The sequence below is a fragment of the Ambystoma mexicanum genome, chromosome 2p (genome assembly GCF_040938575.1).
Source record: "Ambystoma mexicanum isolate Mex_15411 chromosome 2p, UKY_AmexF1_1, whole genome shotgun sequence".
Taxonomy (NCBI): Eukaryota; Metazoa; Chordata; class Amphibia; order Caudata; family Ambystomatidae; genus Ambystoma; species Ambystoma mexicanum.
In genome coordinates, this window is record NC_090923.1 from 1,442,022,919 (window position 1) to 1,442,040,460 (window position 17,542).

The 17,542-nt window shown below is 46.3% G+C and overlaps 1 protein-coding gene across 7 annotated transcripts in view; it reads right to left on the reverse strand.

Annotated features, from left to right (window-relative positions):
* The window catches only part of LOC138567600 (uncharacterized), a 1,191,853-nt gene that overhangs the window by 536,176 nt on the left and 638,135 nt on the right, over window positions 1-17,542 (reverse strand). For all 7 annotated transcript variants that reach the window (XM_069645994.1, XM_069645989.1, XM_069645987.1 and 4 more), the window contains one exon: window positions 3,092-3,175. In XM_069645994.1, coding sequence (XP_069502095.1) covers window positions 3,092-3,175 — 84 coding nt within the window. The remainder of the gene's footprint in view (window positions 1-3,091; window positions 3,176-17,542) is intronic.

Below are 17,542 nucleotides of genomic sequence, written 5' to 3' on the forward strand. Positions count from 1 at the left end.
ATAAAACTCCACAGGAATGCCATCCATTCCTGGAGAGTTACCAGTCCCAAGTTGTTCAATTGCCAACAAAACCTCATCCTTGTCAACTTCCATTTCCAATTTATCTCTATCCTCAGACGTCAACCTAGGGATGTCTATAGTTGTAAAAAAATAATCCAATTCCATCTCAGAGGGAAACACCTCCTCAGTATATAATTTCTCATAGAATTTTTTGAAACTCGCACATATATCAACATTCTTCATCATCACATCCCCATGTTCATTTATAATACTTTGAACAAACGATTTCTCCGCCATTCTGTTCAGCCTATTAGCAAGCAGTTTCCCACTCTTATCTCCACTTTCCCAAAATGTTTGCTTCGTTAAAAAAAAGACCTTTCTCCACCATCAAGTCTGTCTTATTCACCAACTATTTTTGGGCTTCCAACCTATCGTTGACCCTACACGACTGTGCATATTTTTGTTGTAAACACAACAGTCTATCCTCCATTGATCTCAATTCCCCCAAATGTTTATTTCTCAAATAAGCAGTTTTACTTATAAATTCCCCCCTCATCACGGCCTTAATACCATCCCATACCATGGAAGTTTGAATGCTCTCCCCAACCCCCTCCTCATCCAAAACTCCCACTTTAAGACGCCACCTCACAAAAGTAGGCACCTCCATATCCATAATCACTCGCAAATCCACAGGAGCATGGTCCGAAATCACCCTCTCTCTAATACTCACATCGTCTTATCCATCAACCTATCCGTGACCAACATAATAATCAATTCTGGAAAATGTAATATGTAAAGGGAATAAAATGTATACTCTCTTGAAGACGGATGAAACTCCCTCCATGCATCCACGAGATTGAATTTCTGCAGAAATTCTATAATCTCTAACACTGTTAAAATCTCCTCCCAACAAAATCGTCTCCCCATGCATTTCATGAAGTAACCGTGACATTTCATCAAAGAAAGCTTTCCCCGGAGAACACGGACCATAAACACATCCCAGCGTGACTGTCTTCCCACTGAACTGGACATCCACAAAAATCATCCGACCCTCCCCGTCCATTACCACCTTGTCAATGTTAAACCTCAACCCCTTTCTAAAAAAGTATGCTGACTCCTCTCGACTTAGACAGATAACAATTAGAGAGTTCTTTACGATATCTAGAATTAAGTAAAAAGCGTCTATCCTCATTCACCAAATGCGTTTTTTGTAAAAAACACTATGTCTGCCATCGCCCTCCATAGCCTCGCCATAGCTTTCCTACGCTTACACGGGCAATTCAAACCTTTAACATTCCAATACTATTAGCGTACCCATCACATCATAATAATCAGCGGAATTGTTTTACACTTAAGCACAACCAGAGCTAGTGTTCCCTCTAACCATATTGCTCACTGAACAGGGAAAACTGTCAAGCAATGACCACACCAACCCTCCACCATATTATATCCAGGATCTCTGACATGAAACAACATATCAAGACAGAACATCAGACAAACAAAAACATAAAAAACACAAACCCTGAACTATTGCAAACCATTGCACAATCTGAATGCATACTTCAGATTCCGTGTGAGTACACCCCCCCATACATAGTGTGTCCAAACCCATCCCCTCCAGAATCCAAGCCCATAACATCTATTTAACAAAAAAGTGCCCTTCTCCCCAATGTAATTTAAGGACCTTCACCTAAACTATCATATAACAACTCTATGTAGCATCATACCATTCCTTGTAACAAATATCACTCACATATATACTAATTCAATCCTCATCAACATACATCCCTATGTAACCATAATGACTGTATTTCCGCCAACATGACTACCCTTAACTTCCCCCTCCACCACTGCTTCCAATAGAAATACACCCAACCCATATACCCAACCAAACAACCACTCCCCATCACATATACCGTCCAAATGTAAAGTGTCTGAACATACTATACATCTACAAAGCACCCGCATACCCGATCAGTCACTGAAGCTAACGCTGCTGTTCTTTGGAGTACATTCCGTCGACAATTTCCTGGTCCATCCTGGATCAGGACTTTTGGTTATTTGAATATAAAGAAGTTAATGCATGAAGATGCAAATGTCTGACGAAGTGAATGTAGAATAGGTATGTGTAGATGAAGTTTTCTAGGCAAGGTCAAAGGGGGCTACTGGGCTGGACATATAGTTGTTGAATCATGGTTATTTGTTATGATAACAGTTAGCCCGTAGAATTAGGACAGGGACCGACATTACTATGAACAGGAATCCATTTAACTCCTAACCTAGAAGAAGAGCTAGGTTTGCTTTATACAAACAGCTAAGAATAGCAATTTTTGACTCCCTGTGCTAACTGAGGAGCATAAGGACGCATCTAAAAGTCAGACAAAGCGTAATGGCGCATACATCATTCCCCAAAGGTAGCTCCGGCTTATAAGGTGATGCCTGATGCCCAGGAACTTCTTTAAGCTCATGCTTTTCAAATCTATATATTGATCACTGTAGACTTCTTTCTGATGCAGAACTCCATCTCAGTCAATGTTTTAAAAGCCACATTAAAAGAGTTCTTAAAGAGGTACGACAATGGTGGATACTCCACTTTGCTACAAATATTAGTAAGATGTGCTTCCAGATTTATTCAAGAATCGCTTAGGTCTCCATAATTGGTATGAGGATGAGGATTAAACCTCCAAAAAAGGATTTTTGTTTCCTGGTGGAACTGTAACTACTGTACTGTACAGTCATCCAAACAGGATTGGGAAAACAGAGACCACACAACCAGCATCCCTCCAAAGACCATTGAAAGTGATGTCACTTTAAAACATCAGCGATGGATGCATGTGTACACCACCACAAGCTTAAACACCCAACAGAAAAGGAACATGTGTGCCCTTTGTCTTCGCACAATATTTCCAAAAGGAAAATCTCTGAAAGCTCTGAGATGCTGGCAGTGTTTAACCAAAACATTGACCTCTAAATAGGGAGAAAAACAGCCCCTGCATCAATTAATTTTCTCATTTTGAAGTCTGCATTGCTTTTCTTTTTAAATATCAGTTTATAACAAAGGGCAGAAAAAAAGCAAATAAAGGAGGATTACCAGGATTTACATCTTCTTCACTATCCTCATCCGATTGCTCAACCTCATCTTCCAACCCCTCTGGAATCAGCTTCTGCCCTCGACCTGTAAAGAGAAATCCAACATAACATCATTAGCAGTGTTTTCCTTCAGAAATGGTTACTACTCCTAAAGCACTGTTCTCCATGTCCCTCCCGATTACCATCCAAAGTGACCCAGAGGCCTCCCGTTGCTTTCCTTCTGGGTGACATGACCATTGCAACTGTCCATCAGGGAGACTGCAAGGCAACATACAGCTTTAGAATATGCACCAGATCATAGCAGGTCAGGGGGCCTTCAAATTAGCATGTCCTTTAAATAAAGCATTGCTGCTACAGGACATGGCCAACGGATTGTGTACACTGCTGGGTGTTTCCAAAGGTATACATGTCTACGTTTTAAGCCATGAACTGGAATGTCTAGCTAATCACAAGGACATCCAGATCTTAAAATAATTCTATGTTTCGTGTTAGTGGTTACGGTGCCATTACCCATTCACCCCTGCACCAAAAACAAATATATTTATTTTATGGCTAAAGATATCTCATGACTTTAGCCTCTCTGGTAAATTGTTTTAGAATAAAATGTGACATTCATGGTATAAAAAGAAAAACAGTACACTTCGCACAGTACGTGACAACACATTTAAAAGTCAGAATGAGAGGGAAAGCACCACTGCTATTTTCAAAGGTATACTGTAAAAGTATTAGCAAATTTCAAGGAAGATACATGAGGCGGAGTGCGGCGATTGAGTGTGGTTTGCAGTGTGTTTTGGCAGTTTTGGTGTTTTGGGTGAAAAGCAGTGACTGAGGGCTTGTACTAGCCTTTGAGCTGCTAGGCTGGGAATACTTATTTGAATAACAGCTACTACTTGCTGCAACTGACAGAAGTAGTGACTGCAGGCTTTGCTGAAGCCTTTGAGCTGCTCAATTGGATACATCCAGTTAACTGACTTATTTATTTTTATTTTTTGGATTTGTAGAGCACGCTACAGCCCACAGGCATCGAGGTGCTATGAGGAAACGTAAGAAGGCTTGATTAAGGGTTACAGGAATGCGGCCCAAACAGAATGTTACTTAGTACAGAAAGTTTTGTTGCATGGTACATTAGTTAGACGTTGCTTATATGCAGACACAGAGATACATAGAAGCGGAAATAAAGCCCTTTCAAACAAAGAGCCTCGCTTTGATGGCTTTCCGGAATGCTGCATGAGAGTCAATCCTCCTGATCTGGGCAGGGAGGGTGTTCCAGAAGGTAGCGGCCATAGTTGGGAAGCTGGTGCCACCTGCACGCACAGTGCATGTGAAAGGAACAGTAATGTGATTGGAATAGGCCACTCTGGGTGGTCTAGAAGGCGTGTCTCTGATTATCCTTTGTGCTAGGTAAGGGGGAGCCAGGCCGTGGAGATATTTTTGTGTCAAGGCGAGGGTTTTGAAGACAATCCTTTCCTTGACAGGGAGCCAGTGCACCTGCCTTCTCACCCAGAGATATGGTCCCTGCGTGAGATGCCTTTTTGCAGCCCTCAAGGCATTGTTCTGAGCTAAGTGAAGTTTGGCAAGATTCTTGTGGGAGGTCCCAACAAAGAGTGCATTATAAAACTCCAGCCTCGATCCAATGATCGCCCTAGCAATGGTGAGGCAATTCTGTTGGGACAGGAAGGGTCTGGCTGCATTGAGCAGTTTGGAGTGGTACGCTGCAGATGAAGCAATTGCAATAACCTTTCTTTCCATGGTGAGGTTTGGTTCGAGATACACGTCCAGCGTTTGTGAGACAGTGATGGGAATGTTGTCCACAGTGAAGGCGCAGTATTGCTTGTCCAGTTTACCCAAGGTGGAGGGGGAGCCAATTAGAAGTTTGGTTTTCTCACTGTTGAGACATAACCAATTTTCAGCCATCCAGGATTGGATCGTTCAGTAGATGGAGTTGAGTGTGTTCATGTCAGTTGGATAGTCACCCGGGAAGGAATGAGCACCTGAGTGTCATCTGCATAATTGGTATACGAGATGCCCATGGCGACCAAGAATCTGAACAGAGGCCCCGTGAAGAGGTTATAGAGGGTGGAAGCAATGCATGAACCCTGTGGGACCCCACATTTAATGGGACTGGGGTTGTGGGGCCACAAGCCATTTTGTTTTTTTTTGGTAACTTTGGAAAACTCCTTCAAGCTATTCTCAGGATGACCCACTTATACAATCTAAGAAGCGGGCGCTACGAGATGACCCAAGGGCACCTGAATTAGAAGAATCTATATGGCCAGGAAAAAATGTAGTAAATCTCCCCAACTACAGCCTACAGACTGTTGTAGATTTAATCCATCAGAGAGTCACTTCGTGGTCGATAACCAAGTTCCTGCAGGATCTGAAATGAAGGAAACAACGGCAAATGGAATTGCAGTTATAACTGTTTTCACACCGAATCACCTATCTCTGAAGAATGCCTTAGGAACAAACATTGAACATACCCTCGCAGCCACTACTTTAAAAAACACCATAGCCAAGTTCTTTCCTAAAAGAAGGACTTGCAGTTTGAATGTCACCCAGGTGGAAATTGAGGAGTATTCACGTTCCTGGAGGGAGGGAGATAACTTAAATACGACCCACTGCATGAACCCAAAGTTGAGGGTAGAGGAGAGGGAAGGCCACTCTATGGATTCCTTGTTTGAACTTAATGCCATTCCAGGCATTAGTGAGGTCACAAAAGAGAGGACTAAAAAAATTCAAAAACAACAAGAGCAAGGGAATATTGCCAAACCATTCAATCCAAGGATATCTGGCGGAGCAATGCATCTACATCTGTCCGCTCTGAACTTTGTATTGACCTCTTTGGTCAAGGTATTTGAGTCATTAAAAAGCGAAGTTCAGCAACATACAGGAATTCTGTTGGACTTAACCAAAGACGTGAATGAGAGTGAAACCATGCTGGTAGGTTTAATGTCTGCAATAAACTCTACAATTGGGGATGCTCTGACAGAGATCGGAATGGACACTAAACAGCAATCCGATAAACTCTCAATCTTGCAAGGGCATTGGGAGGGAGTAAGGGCTGAGTTAAATTCACTGAGTGAGACACTCGGGGATGTGAACCAAGGAGGCCACTGCGTATATCATACTAGGTGTACCCTACGATTGGATAAAGCACCCCCGTAAACCACTGCACATTTTTATGGATGATACATCTCTGTCAGCCTCTACATGCAAAACAGTCAGGATTTAGGAGTTATCATGGCACAGAAAGTGCATTCCTGGACCTACAGACATATATGCTCTCCAAGTTGGAGCACAGCAAGTCAGGGCTGCTGATGTTGTTAGATCGGTCGGCAGCCTTTGACTTGCTAGATCATAAAATATTACTGGATCAGATGTTAATCGTTGGAGGTTTTTCTCGGGAGGCAATTATTTGGCTTAGATCATTCCTAGAGGGCCGACAGTCACGTGTACACTGGGGTGACAATGCGTCCGAATCACAAACCATAACATGCAGAGTGCCACAAGGGGCATGTCTTTCCCCCTTGCAATTTAATATCTTCATCCTCCCACTATGTGGCGACCTAGGACTACTTCAGATATTCTTTTGCAATTACGCTGACGATTTTCAGCTGGTGCTTGATATCACTGGCGACCATGAGAAGGATCAACAGATGCTGAATGGGGTTTACCACATGATAAAATGTTGGATGTCCACTAACTGGCTCTGTTTGAATGCGGCCAAGACTGAGCTTATGTTCTTTGGTCCCCGGCAGATACAAACCAATTTGGACCAAAGATATGCCAACTTTACAATAGATGGCAGCCAAATCAAGGTAGCCCAGAAGGTGAAGACGCTGGGCACATACATGGAAGAAAACTTAGATTGCGAAGCACATGTATCTGCTATTACTATCAGTACTAACTACCACCTTAAAGTAAATAGGCAGGTAGCACCAGTGATTTCAGTGGAAAATCGTACTAAACTTGTGAGAGCTGTGATCCTCCCACGCATCGATTACTGTAATGGACTCTTAGGAGGTGCAAATAAGGCCGAAATCCAACAGCTGCAATAAATTCAAAATGCAGCCATACGCATCATCTTTCAGATGAAAGGATCAGAACCAACGACCATAGCTAGGAAAAAGTTACACTGGCTTCCAGTAGCAGCTAGAATTCAGTTTAAATTGTTAGCCACATGCCATAAGTGTATTTTCGGTAATGCCCCAGCATACCTGAATGATAAGGTTAAACTATCAACCTAAGAAAAACCTACGATCAGCTGAAGGCTTTCTATTGGAAGCACATCAGGTAATTAGAACCCAAGACCTTGGTCGCGCTTTTTATGTTCAAGGGGCCAAAGCATGGAATGCCTTGCCCCTAACAACTGCGGAAAAAGGAGAATCATCTTACTTTCCGTAAAACAACTCAAAACGATTCCCTTCAATTAGCAAACTCAATCATCTTCTCTACACCTCTATCTCTCTGCGCCTGGATGCCCACGGGCTTTGGCGCGGTACAAGCTCAATAACAATACAATGGAGGAATGTGTGCTTGGCACAGATCTCAGAAGAAGTATATTTAAGAAATGTAAATCCAAGTTCCATGCCATCTAAGGAACAAAAATCGGTGACGAAATCAATTGAGTCAATCCCTAAGCCAAACGAGAAAACCCAAAAGAAGTGGAAAAGACAGCTGAGGAAACTATTTGGGGGTCGGTGACCTCAGAGACACAGGGGGGAAGAAACATCAAACAAGTAAAAAGACCAGGAAGTCCGAAGCCACTCAGTTCATTCGACAGATCAAATTAACCCAACCCGGAGAAAAAGGGTCAACTATCAACGCTATTGGTAGTGAAGGGGATGGAGTCGCAGGAAATACTGACAAAAAGGGGAAAGAAGCAAATAATTTCTAAATCTGCAGTGCTTGAAGCAGAGATCACTCTGATAACTGTGGGAGTACATATAGAAGCACAGTGTGAACCAAGAAAGATAGCACTGATTTTCCCAAGATGAAAACTAGGAATAAAACCCTACAAAGATGAACTCTCGAAGTCTAGAAATGTGGCTGCGGCCTCAAATGACCCGATTCTAAATAGTACTGATGCTATAAATCTTCAGACAGAGATTAGAAAAGATATATTCGGTAGAAATGACCAACTGGAACGAATGCTTTAACTTCATCTGACCAAAATAAGATCAACTCTGCTGAGGTACCAGAGTGAGGGCTATCATCAAAGCAAGTTCCTGTTCTTTGTAATTTGTAATTTTGTAATTGTTCTTCCAATCAACCGATTAATGCCCTGTTGACCAAGAAAGGAGGCTGTGGGGCATCCAACAGAGGTCGGTGCCCAAGTTGTATATGCATAGTGTGGTAGACACAAGCACAGTATAAGCAATAATAGCAGGTATCCAAGATCATGAGATCTTAAAGGAGTTTTTGCCCATCCTGAAGGAGACTGTGGAGGAATTATATTAACATGAAGTATGTGCAAATAGTGGGAAGAACAGAGTGGTAAAATTTCAGAGAGGGGGTAAGGATCTTATCAATTCTCTTAATTACATCACCAATTCATTGAATGAGAATGATCTAAAGAAAATCTGCGATCCAAAACACTTTGTAAGGTTTCTATGGGATTCAAATCCCGCAGGCAAGAGGGGCAAACAAATCATCCTTAATCATAATCATTGTTTCGATGAAAGAACCTGGGGAAAAAAAGGGGAATTGAGGAAAGTATTGAGGGAGCTAAAAAAAAGGACAAGCATGATTACTGGAGGGATGTTAAAACTTTGAGAAATAATTACAGAAATTGGTCAAAATCTACTAAGTTTCTGCGATTGCAAAAAGATGGGAAACTAATGTTAAAAGCAATGGCTCCCAAAAATGTGCTTAACTTTTGGTCAATAATTATCTCTACCGAAACACAGAGTATTATACAAGATGGGGTCATACAGGAAAAAGTATGGGTAGACCATTTCTTAAAACTATATGGCTCAATGAAGATCTGGAAGGTCTTATCCACTGCAGTAGTAGCTTATGAGCTAAATGTCTCGCAAGACAAGACACGAGTACTAATAAAAAACCTTCAGCTTCCTGGGCTGCGGGCCCTAATGGTCTGTAACCAGATCTTAAAATCTGATCTTGATCTCTGGTCGTACTTACTGGCTGTTCTCTTTACAAATCCCTGAGTCATGGAGGAGGGCTATTATTATACCCATTTATAAGAAGGGGGGATCGCTCAGTTCCATCCAATTACCATCCCATCCCATCTCACTTTTAGACGCGGATGAAAAGATATTTTTAGGCCTGGTTTTAAGGGAATTGGAGAAGTGGGCAGAATTGAAGGGTATCCTATCGAAACATCAGATAGGTTTCCATATAGGTCTTTCAACCTCATTAAATGGTCTAGTATTGAGCATAGTGTGTATTGGGTCATTCCGAAAAGGAAGGCTACCGTTGTATGAGGCTTGGATTGACCTATCACAACCATTTGACACTGTCAATAGAGAACATATTTGGGGTAAACGAAGGAAATGGGGTCTACCTGAAAATGTACTGCCCATATTAGTGGAATTGCATAAGGATTCGAAAATAATAATAAGACTGGACAAAACAGGGAAACTGTCCAGAGCCATCAGGACAGAGAGAGGGTGAGACAGGGATGTATTGTCACCCCTTTTCTCTTTAATCTCTACTTATCCAATCTAGTAAAGTGGTTGGAAGACTCCGCCTTGGCTAGTCCTAAGAATGGAAAAGCTAAAATAAATGACACAGCCTACATGGAGGCTATCTTTCTGCTCAATTACACCCAGATTAGTCTGCAACGAATGTTGCATGAGCTCAAAGAATATGCAAGGCTAAACGTCTTAAGGATTAACCCTCAAGTTAAAAATTCTTGGTTTGAAACAACCACTTTAAATTACCAAGCATTTCTCTTCGTGCATGGATGATCAAATGATCCCAATCACTAAAGAATTTAATTATTCGGGCTCCGTGGTTAGATCTTTTTCCTCTAAAGTCCATGTATCAGCAATCCTAGAGGGTAAAATTCTTCAATCAGGTTCACATTTGAAGAAAATTACAAACAAGTTTTGCAAGTTCTCCCTCTCCCCAGTTATCAGATATTACATTGGCAAGATAATACCATCATTATTAATGTTTAGACGCAAATCCCCAGTCGTATTTATTAGATTGGGAGAGACTAGAGGGTAAATTACGGAAGTGTGTACTTCATCTTCCAAATTGTGTACCCATTGCCGGTGTAAGGTATGAATTGGGCCGACAGTCTATGAAAGCATGGATGGAATGGAGATGGGTATCTTTGTAGATCAATATTGGTTGCCCCTAAATTGTCACTGTATGAGGATGTTCCCTTTGCTTTTGAGGGACGTGTGAATCATTATTTAAATGATTTGAAGTCCATGGTCTTGAATATTTTGATTGAATGTGACTGCAGGGAACAGAACTTGATTCAAAATCCTATGAAAGTGAAGGAAAACATAAAAAGAGCCGATTGGATTAGAACAATAGCGGTAATGTGCTCATCCATGTTGTCCCAATCATTGTGTGGATAAACCACGAGCATGGTTGCCCACATACTTGATGAAATTTCCAGCCCTGATCAACAGGTCTGGAAAGCACCACATGCCAAGAAGGAGCGTGAGCCACGCGTGCGCCAGCCGTGGTACAAACCAGCAATTGCACGGCATAGGTATTCATGGATATTCTGAGGCATCAGTAGTTGTGGCGCAATGCACATAAAGCAGCACCAGTAGCGCCCCCAACATGCCCCTGTGCGCAGGAAAAACCTATTGAAATGGCTACTACGGCGCAAGGCCCGCGCCATCCGGGGACAGCACACAGCGCCCCCAACTTAATTGCGTGAAAAATCTTTGCGTACCCTGCACGCAACAACCAAATCGCGTGGAAAGGTCCACGCGTACCCCGTCCGCACCCTAGCGAAATCGCGTACCCCGCTCGCAACAGCCACATCGCATGGAAATGCCTGCGTGTACCCAATCTGCACCCCAGCGAAATTGCGTACCCCGCTCGCAACAGCCAAATTGCGTGGAAAGGCCCGCACGTAACACACACAACTCCCCTGGAAGCAGATGCCTCCTCATGGGACAGCCAGACCCCAGCAGTGGACCATACCCCGCAAGCAGCCGACACCACATGGGACCCCCCCCCAATCACCCTTGACCATACCCTGCAGGCAGCCCACACCACAAATGGCACCCCCCATCACCTGTGACCATACCCCGCAGGCAGCCCACACCACATGGAACCCCCCCTCCCCCATCATCTGTGACCATACCCTGCAGACAGCCCACACCACATGGGAACCGCTTGTCAGTACACACAATAATGGGGAAGAGATGTCAACACTCTCCCCCCCGAACCACAGAAGCCGAATGAAGTCGACCCTCCCACCGTGGTTGGCACAGGTACCTGATATAGAATAGACAGGACACCAGGTGGCAGCCAGTGGGGGGAAGAGGGTTTTGGGAGAGGTTGTGGACAGGGTAAGGGAGTTTAGGAACACCAGATAGAGGGTGAGGGAGAACCTAGTTTGGATAGGAATGGGGAAGCAACAGGCAAAATCCCTACACTGACTATACCTAATAACACCTGGGAACACTCACCACTGTGTGTGTGTTCTCTATAACATAGTCACCTTGATATACACACATAACCTGTACACTTAGCATTCTGGTGATTTGCATAACATGATTAGTTAGTACATCTTGATACATGCACCCCCTCTCATTCGCTCCTAGGAAAAAACATATACATAGTAAGCATGGCAAGCAAAATGGAACGTACACTGGGGATTGCTCCCACTATGAAAGACAAGACTCATGGCCCCCTGGGCTGGCGTAAGCATTGCTGACAAACAATGAACATAAACTGAGAATAACCAGTGAAACACACACATGGGCGTCTTGCAATAGTTCATCCCAACCTGCCCCTCCCCCGTTCTCAGCACGTGGAGTGCTAAAACGTTGAAAATCTTTCGCAACCATAGGAAATACGTCTTCATCCCAACAACCCTAACTGAATCAGTTCTTAGTTCAACAAACGGGCATCCTTGCACATAAAACAGTGTTCATTTCTATCAAATAACCATGCCCGCAAGTAACGTGGTTTGTGCCATTTCATGAACACTCCCTCCGAGCCCCTGCCAGCACTTATTTTTGGTCCGGGAAGCTCCTGAGCCTTCCCGGACGTAGAAAATATCGCTCGTAGCAGCCTCTTAGCAGCCGCAGAAAACCTCCTTCACTCCTGCTGCAGAATCACGCCCACAGCCTCCGAGTCCTTGCAGCGTCTATCAGCGGGCGGAGGCTCCTTTCTCCCTCATACACAGCAACCTCTGGAAACAAAATAAGCCACACCTTCCGTGGGCCTCTTCATAACCGTTGCCAATCAAGATCAGCTGCCACACGCGCGCACGGCAATTGACTACACAAATCCCCAAGTACTGTTGGGAATTGTAGTTTTACTGTGTTTACCTAATTACAGCCTTATTCTAGGTCCATGCCATCCGCGCCTGCCCTTATTCCTGACACCCCTCCATCACCTGTGACCATAGCCTTCAGGCAGCCCACACCACAAGGGACCCCCCCCATCACCCGTGACCATATCCCGCAGCCAGCCCAGACCACATGTGACCCCCCATCACCTGTGACCATACCCCACAGCCAGCCCACACCACATGGGACCCCATCAACTGTGACCATACCCCGCAGGCAGCCCACACCACATGTGTCCCCTCCCATCACCATTGACCATACCCTGCTGGCAGCCCACACCACATGTGGCCCCTCCCATCACCTGTGACCATACCCCACAGGCTGCCCACACCACATGGGACCCCACCATCCCCATCACCTGTGACCATACCTCGCAGGCAGCCCACACCACATGGGACCCCCCCCAATCACCTGTGACCATACCCCGCAGGCAGCCCACATCACATGTGACCCCCCCCATCATCTGTGACTATATCCGCACGCAGCCAACACCACATGGGACCCCCCCCAATCACCCGTGACCATACCCTGCAGGCATGCCCCGCCTTATGTCCCCCACCACCACCACCAGTGACGGCAACCTGCAGGCAGGCCCCGCCTCATGTCTCCACCCCCACCTGTGATGGCAACCTGCAGGCAGGCCCCCCCTCATGTCCCCCACCACCAGTGACGGCAACCTGCAGGCATGCCAGCCTCATGTAAGCACCCCTTCACCTGTGATGGCAACCTGCAGGCAGGCTCCCCCTCATGTCCCCCACCACCACCAGTGACGGCAACCTGCAGACATGCCCCTCCTCATGTCCCCCACCACCACCAGTGACGGCAACCTGCAGGCATGCCCCTCCTCATGTCCACCCCCCGCAGCCCCCAACACACTGTGGACCAATAGACATGAATGCAGAAAATGTTAAATGAAAAGCCGCCACACGCTGCACACTGCCAGTGCACCTTAACACCCATCCATTGTACATGCACACCACAACAGGCCACATGCCAATGGAAGTCAAACATGACACATGCATGCATGCATGTGTGCACAAACACATGTACAACAACGACCAGAATCATGGAGATAGAACAGAATAAGCAAGAGCGAAACTTAGCCTAAAACATCAAGAACAGACATCACTTTGATTTCAAATTGAAAAATATGTATTAAAAGCAGTATTCAACTTACTCATATAAAACTAATAAACCAATTCAGGACCAAATGATCGAATAAATAAAAGATTGTCAAAAACAAAATAAAATTTAAGTCAAACAAATTAAGCTGAACGCAAAGATGTGCTACATGTCCATAAAGTAGTGAAAAAATGAAAAAAAAAACATAGAAAACCATCGTTCCATGGTGAAATTAAAAATATGTGTTCTAAAGGTAACTATTTACAAAAATACAAGGGTCCATTGTCCCAAAAGATGTGGTCCATGTTCATAAAGTAGTGAAAAAATCAAAACACAAAGCAAAAGAAAACCATTGCTCCATGGTGAAATGAAAAATATCTGTTTGAAAGAGAAATATTTACAAAAATACAAAGGTCCATTGTCACAAATCATGTCCGAAAAAGAAGAACCAAAAAAACAAAGAACTATGTACAATACGTGGAGGAAAGTCACAAATCACCAAAGTAAAAAAATAAAAAAAGGAAACTTAAACAAGAACTATGTACAGTGTCAGCGGGCTAGTCCTGTGACTCACCATTTACCCCCTAAGTCTCAGCGAATTCTCCATCGATTTCCCCTTGACGGGCCTGTGCTCGCCACTCGAGGACTTGCAGGGACTCCAATGTGCCCTTAACAAACTCCCTGCAAGTCTCCTCGAGGAACTCTGCCCGCCTCTCTGCCCGAAGTAGGGTATTCTCCGCCCTGGCAATGGTGAGTCGTGCCCCCTGTGCCCGCTGCCGCTCTGCTCCGATCTGCTGGCCAAGTCGCCCCAACACGGAAGACATCCTTGTTGCATGGTCCACGTGTGCCTCCTGCCCGATGGCCGATACCTGCCTCTCCTCCATTGGAGGCCCAGAGTCCTGTCGCCTCCTACGCTGAGCATGCCGCTGCCCAAAAGCCTGTTGTCTGCGCTTCGGGATAGCTTCCGGGATGATGACAACACCCGGGGCTTTCGTGCATGTGCCCTGCTGCTTGTTGCCTGCTCTTCCATCATTGCCACATGTCCTGTCACCGGATGGATCTCTGTGGTGACCACCTCTGCTGATCCTCCGTCGACTCTCGATACTGGCAGGGATGTGGTTGCCACCAGACTGGCCGCCAGGGTTAGGACAGGTGCACAGGGGGCCCTGGTGTTATCTGGGCCGGAAGACGGCAGGGAGGACGACTAGCGCACAGAGGAGGCAGACAAGGAGGTGGGTCACATAAATGCCAGCCCATGCACCCATTGCGATACCAGGAAATGTGCCAGCCAGTTCACGAGACGGCAGAACTCCTTGTGATGACGTGCAAGCTCCCAATTGGAAGCCTGCACATCATCACAAACTGAGTCTACCTGCCCCATGATACCGGCGAGCACAGGTTCCACCCTGTACCGGATGGGGACATCCACAGGCATTGGTCTTTCCGTCTGGGTGGAAGGGACCGCCATCTGTGGGCGGGTCCGGCCTGGGGCATGCCCACACGTGCATACTGCTGCAGTCACAGTGCCAGGGACAGGATTAGGCACAGGCCCCTCCACAGCGACCTGCACTGCCTCCGGCCCCTGACCCTGGACTGCAGCAGTCACACCAACGTCACCACCTCCGCCGGGCCGCATGGGCTGGGCTGGGCTGGTGTGGCCTCCTCCTCCTCTCCCTCCCCCGCAAACCTGGATGCCTCCCCACTGTCTTCCGCAGTGTCTTGCCCCTGTGCAGGCTCACCTGTCCCTCCCATGGCTGAGGAGTCCTCCACCACCTTCACCCTCTTGGATGTACCCTCAGCAGCTACAGCCGTTGACTTGGACGTGGAACCAGTCTCCTCACTCCCGGAAGATGACAGTACCTGGGAGGCAGACTGGGCCTTGCGTCTACGCCTGGTGGAGGCATCCCTGCTGCCGTGCTCCACAGCACCTTCTCCGCCCTCTTCTCCCATTGTCGCTGTGGATAGGGAAACATAGAACACAAACATCAGGGTACTGAACACATGTGTTTGTCACAATGCTAATGTACATCAGTGGCACTGTCAGAGGTCACAAGCATCATCACCGTCCACTAAACACAGGGAAGTCCTATTCACACACATGCACAATCATATCTCTCATTCACAACAGACATTCACATCCTTGGACAAGGCACTGGCAGCACTTGCGAATTGTGCCTCCAGCTCCCACTCATCATGGGTCATACACTTCTCATTCACACACATCACCCGACAGTCATGAAGCAGGCCATGGAGATATCACATCACAGTGCACTCAAGGGCAAATTGGGAGCGTGAGGCAATCACTAATCAAGAAATTAAGTAACATACATCCCAGAGTCTTGGCCAGTCACACACTCACTACTCAGACACACGCACATGTACACCATGCATGTCCATGATGTTGACATAAGCACCCATGTGTCACACCTCTCGCATGCCCCAGTCCAGACACAGGTATGCAAACATGTTTGCATCATTACATGCTGGTGCACATCACGTATTGCAACAGAGACACCATTGATGTGGGACACGACTGAATGGACTCACATGCAGCACTGTCAGGGACATGCACACAGACATCTGTACAGGATGCATGCCAGACTTAAGGCCAAGGTACACACTCCAGCCACACATCAACATGCACATGCACTATGGTGGACAAGAACACATGAACACTTACCAGTCGACTCCAGACAGAGCACCAACTCCAAGACCTGGCCCTACAGCGCTGGGTAGAAGCGCTCCAGGACCCTCATCTCGTCTGTGGTCAACCAGCCCTGGCGCCGCACTCGATCATCACCAGCCTTGAGGAGGAGCTGGGCTTTGTTGAGGGTCCTGGACTTGGTCTTCCCAGCGCTTGTGGTTATGCTGGTATTTGCGGGTTGCCACCCCCTCCGCGTTGATGGCACCCACGATGTCTGCCCAGATCTTCTTCCGTCCTTCATTGCTGAGTTGCGATAAGCTGGGGAAGAGGGCATCATGATGCACCAGGATGCCAACTTCCCTGGGTGAGAAGCGGATAGCCCTCTGCCGCTCTGCCGGGGGGTTGCCACTTGCCTCAGATGGTGTTGTGTCAGACATGGCAACCCCAGAGGCAGGTATGGGTGGGCAAGGTGGTCCTGAGCTGTGGAGCGGTGGTATGGCAGTCGGGAGTCTTCAGGATCAGCAGAGGTGGTCACAGCAACAGGATCACTGGCAATGGCTGATGAGCATGCACAAAAATGCAGGGCACATGGGCAGCAGGCAAACAGAGTGGGCTGGCGGCAGCAGCAGGCGACTAGTAGGAGGCACCTCTGGGCAGTTGGAGGCAGGTAAATTGGTTGGTAGGCAGGAGCGTGGGTGTTCCGTGTTACTCACCTGGCCAGCCGGAAACAGAGTGACTCTGCATGTGCGGAAACAGCGCATTAGCGTGTAAATATAGGAAAGACCCTAAGCGTGTAAGTTACGTGACACGCGCTGAACGTTGGGCGTTGGCGTTCAGGATCGGGATAAAGGTGTGCGTAGGACAACATTACAATGTACGTGCATTTCGTGGCGGACGGACGCGTGGATTTCGGAGTATTTTGGGGTCCCACGCAAATTGTTCACTACTGTTTGAGTGCATACTCCTTTTGGCGGGGGAGTTGCATACACGCACACGCGCGCGTGATCTATTTCTTTGTACAAGGCAGACGGTGAGTCGCGCACACATTTCTAATACTGTGGTTGCCCCTGTGTGTCACGTACCCCATTTTCGAGGTCATACGTGATCCTTGCGTACGCATTTTTGTGTTGCTGGGTGCCACAGCGTACTGCTGGATCTTTTTTATTCACAC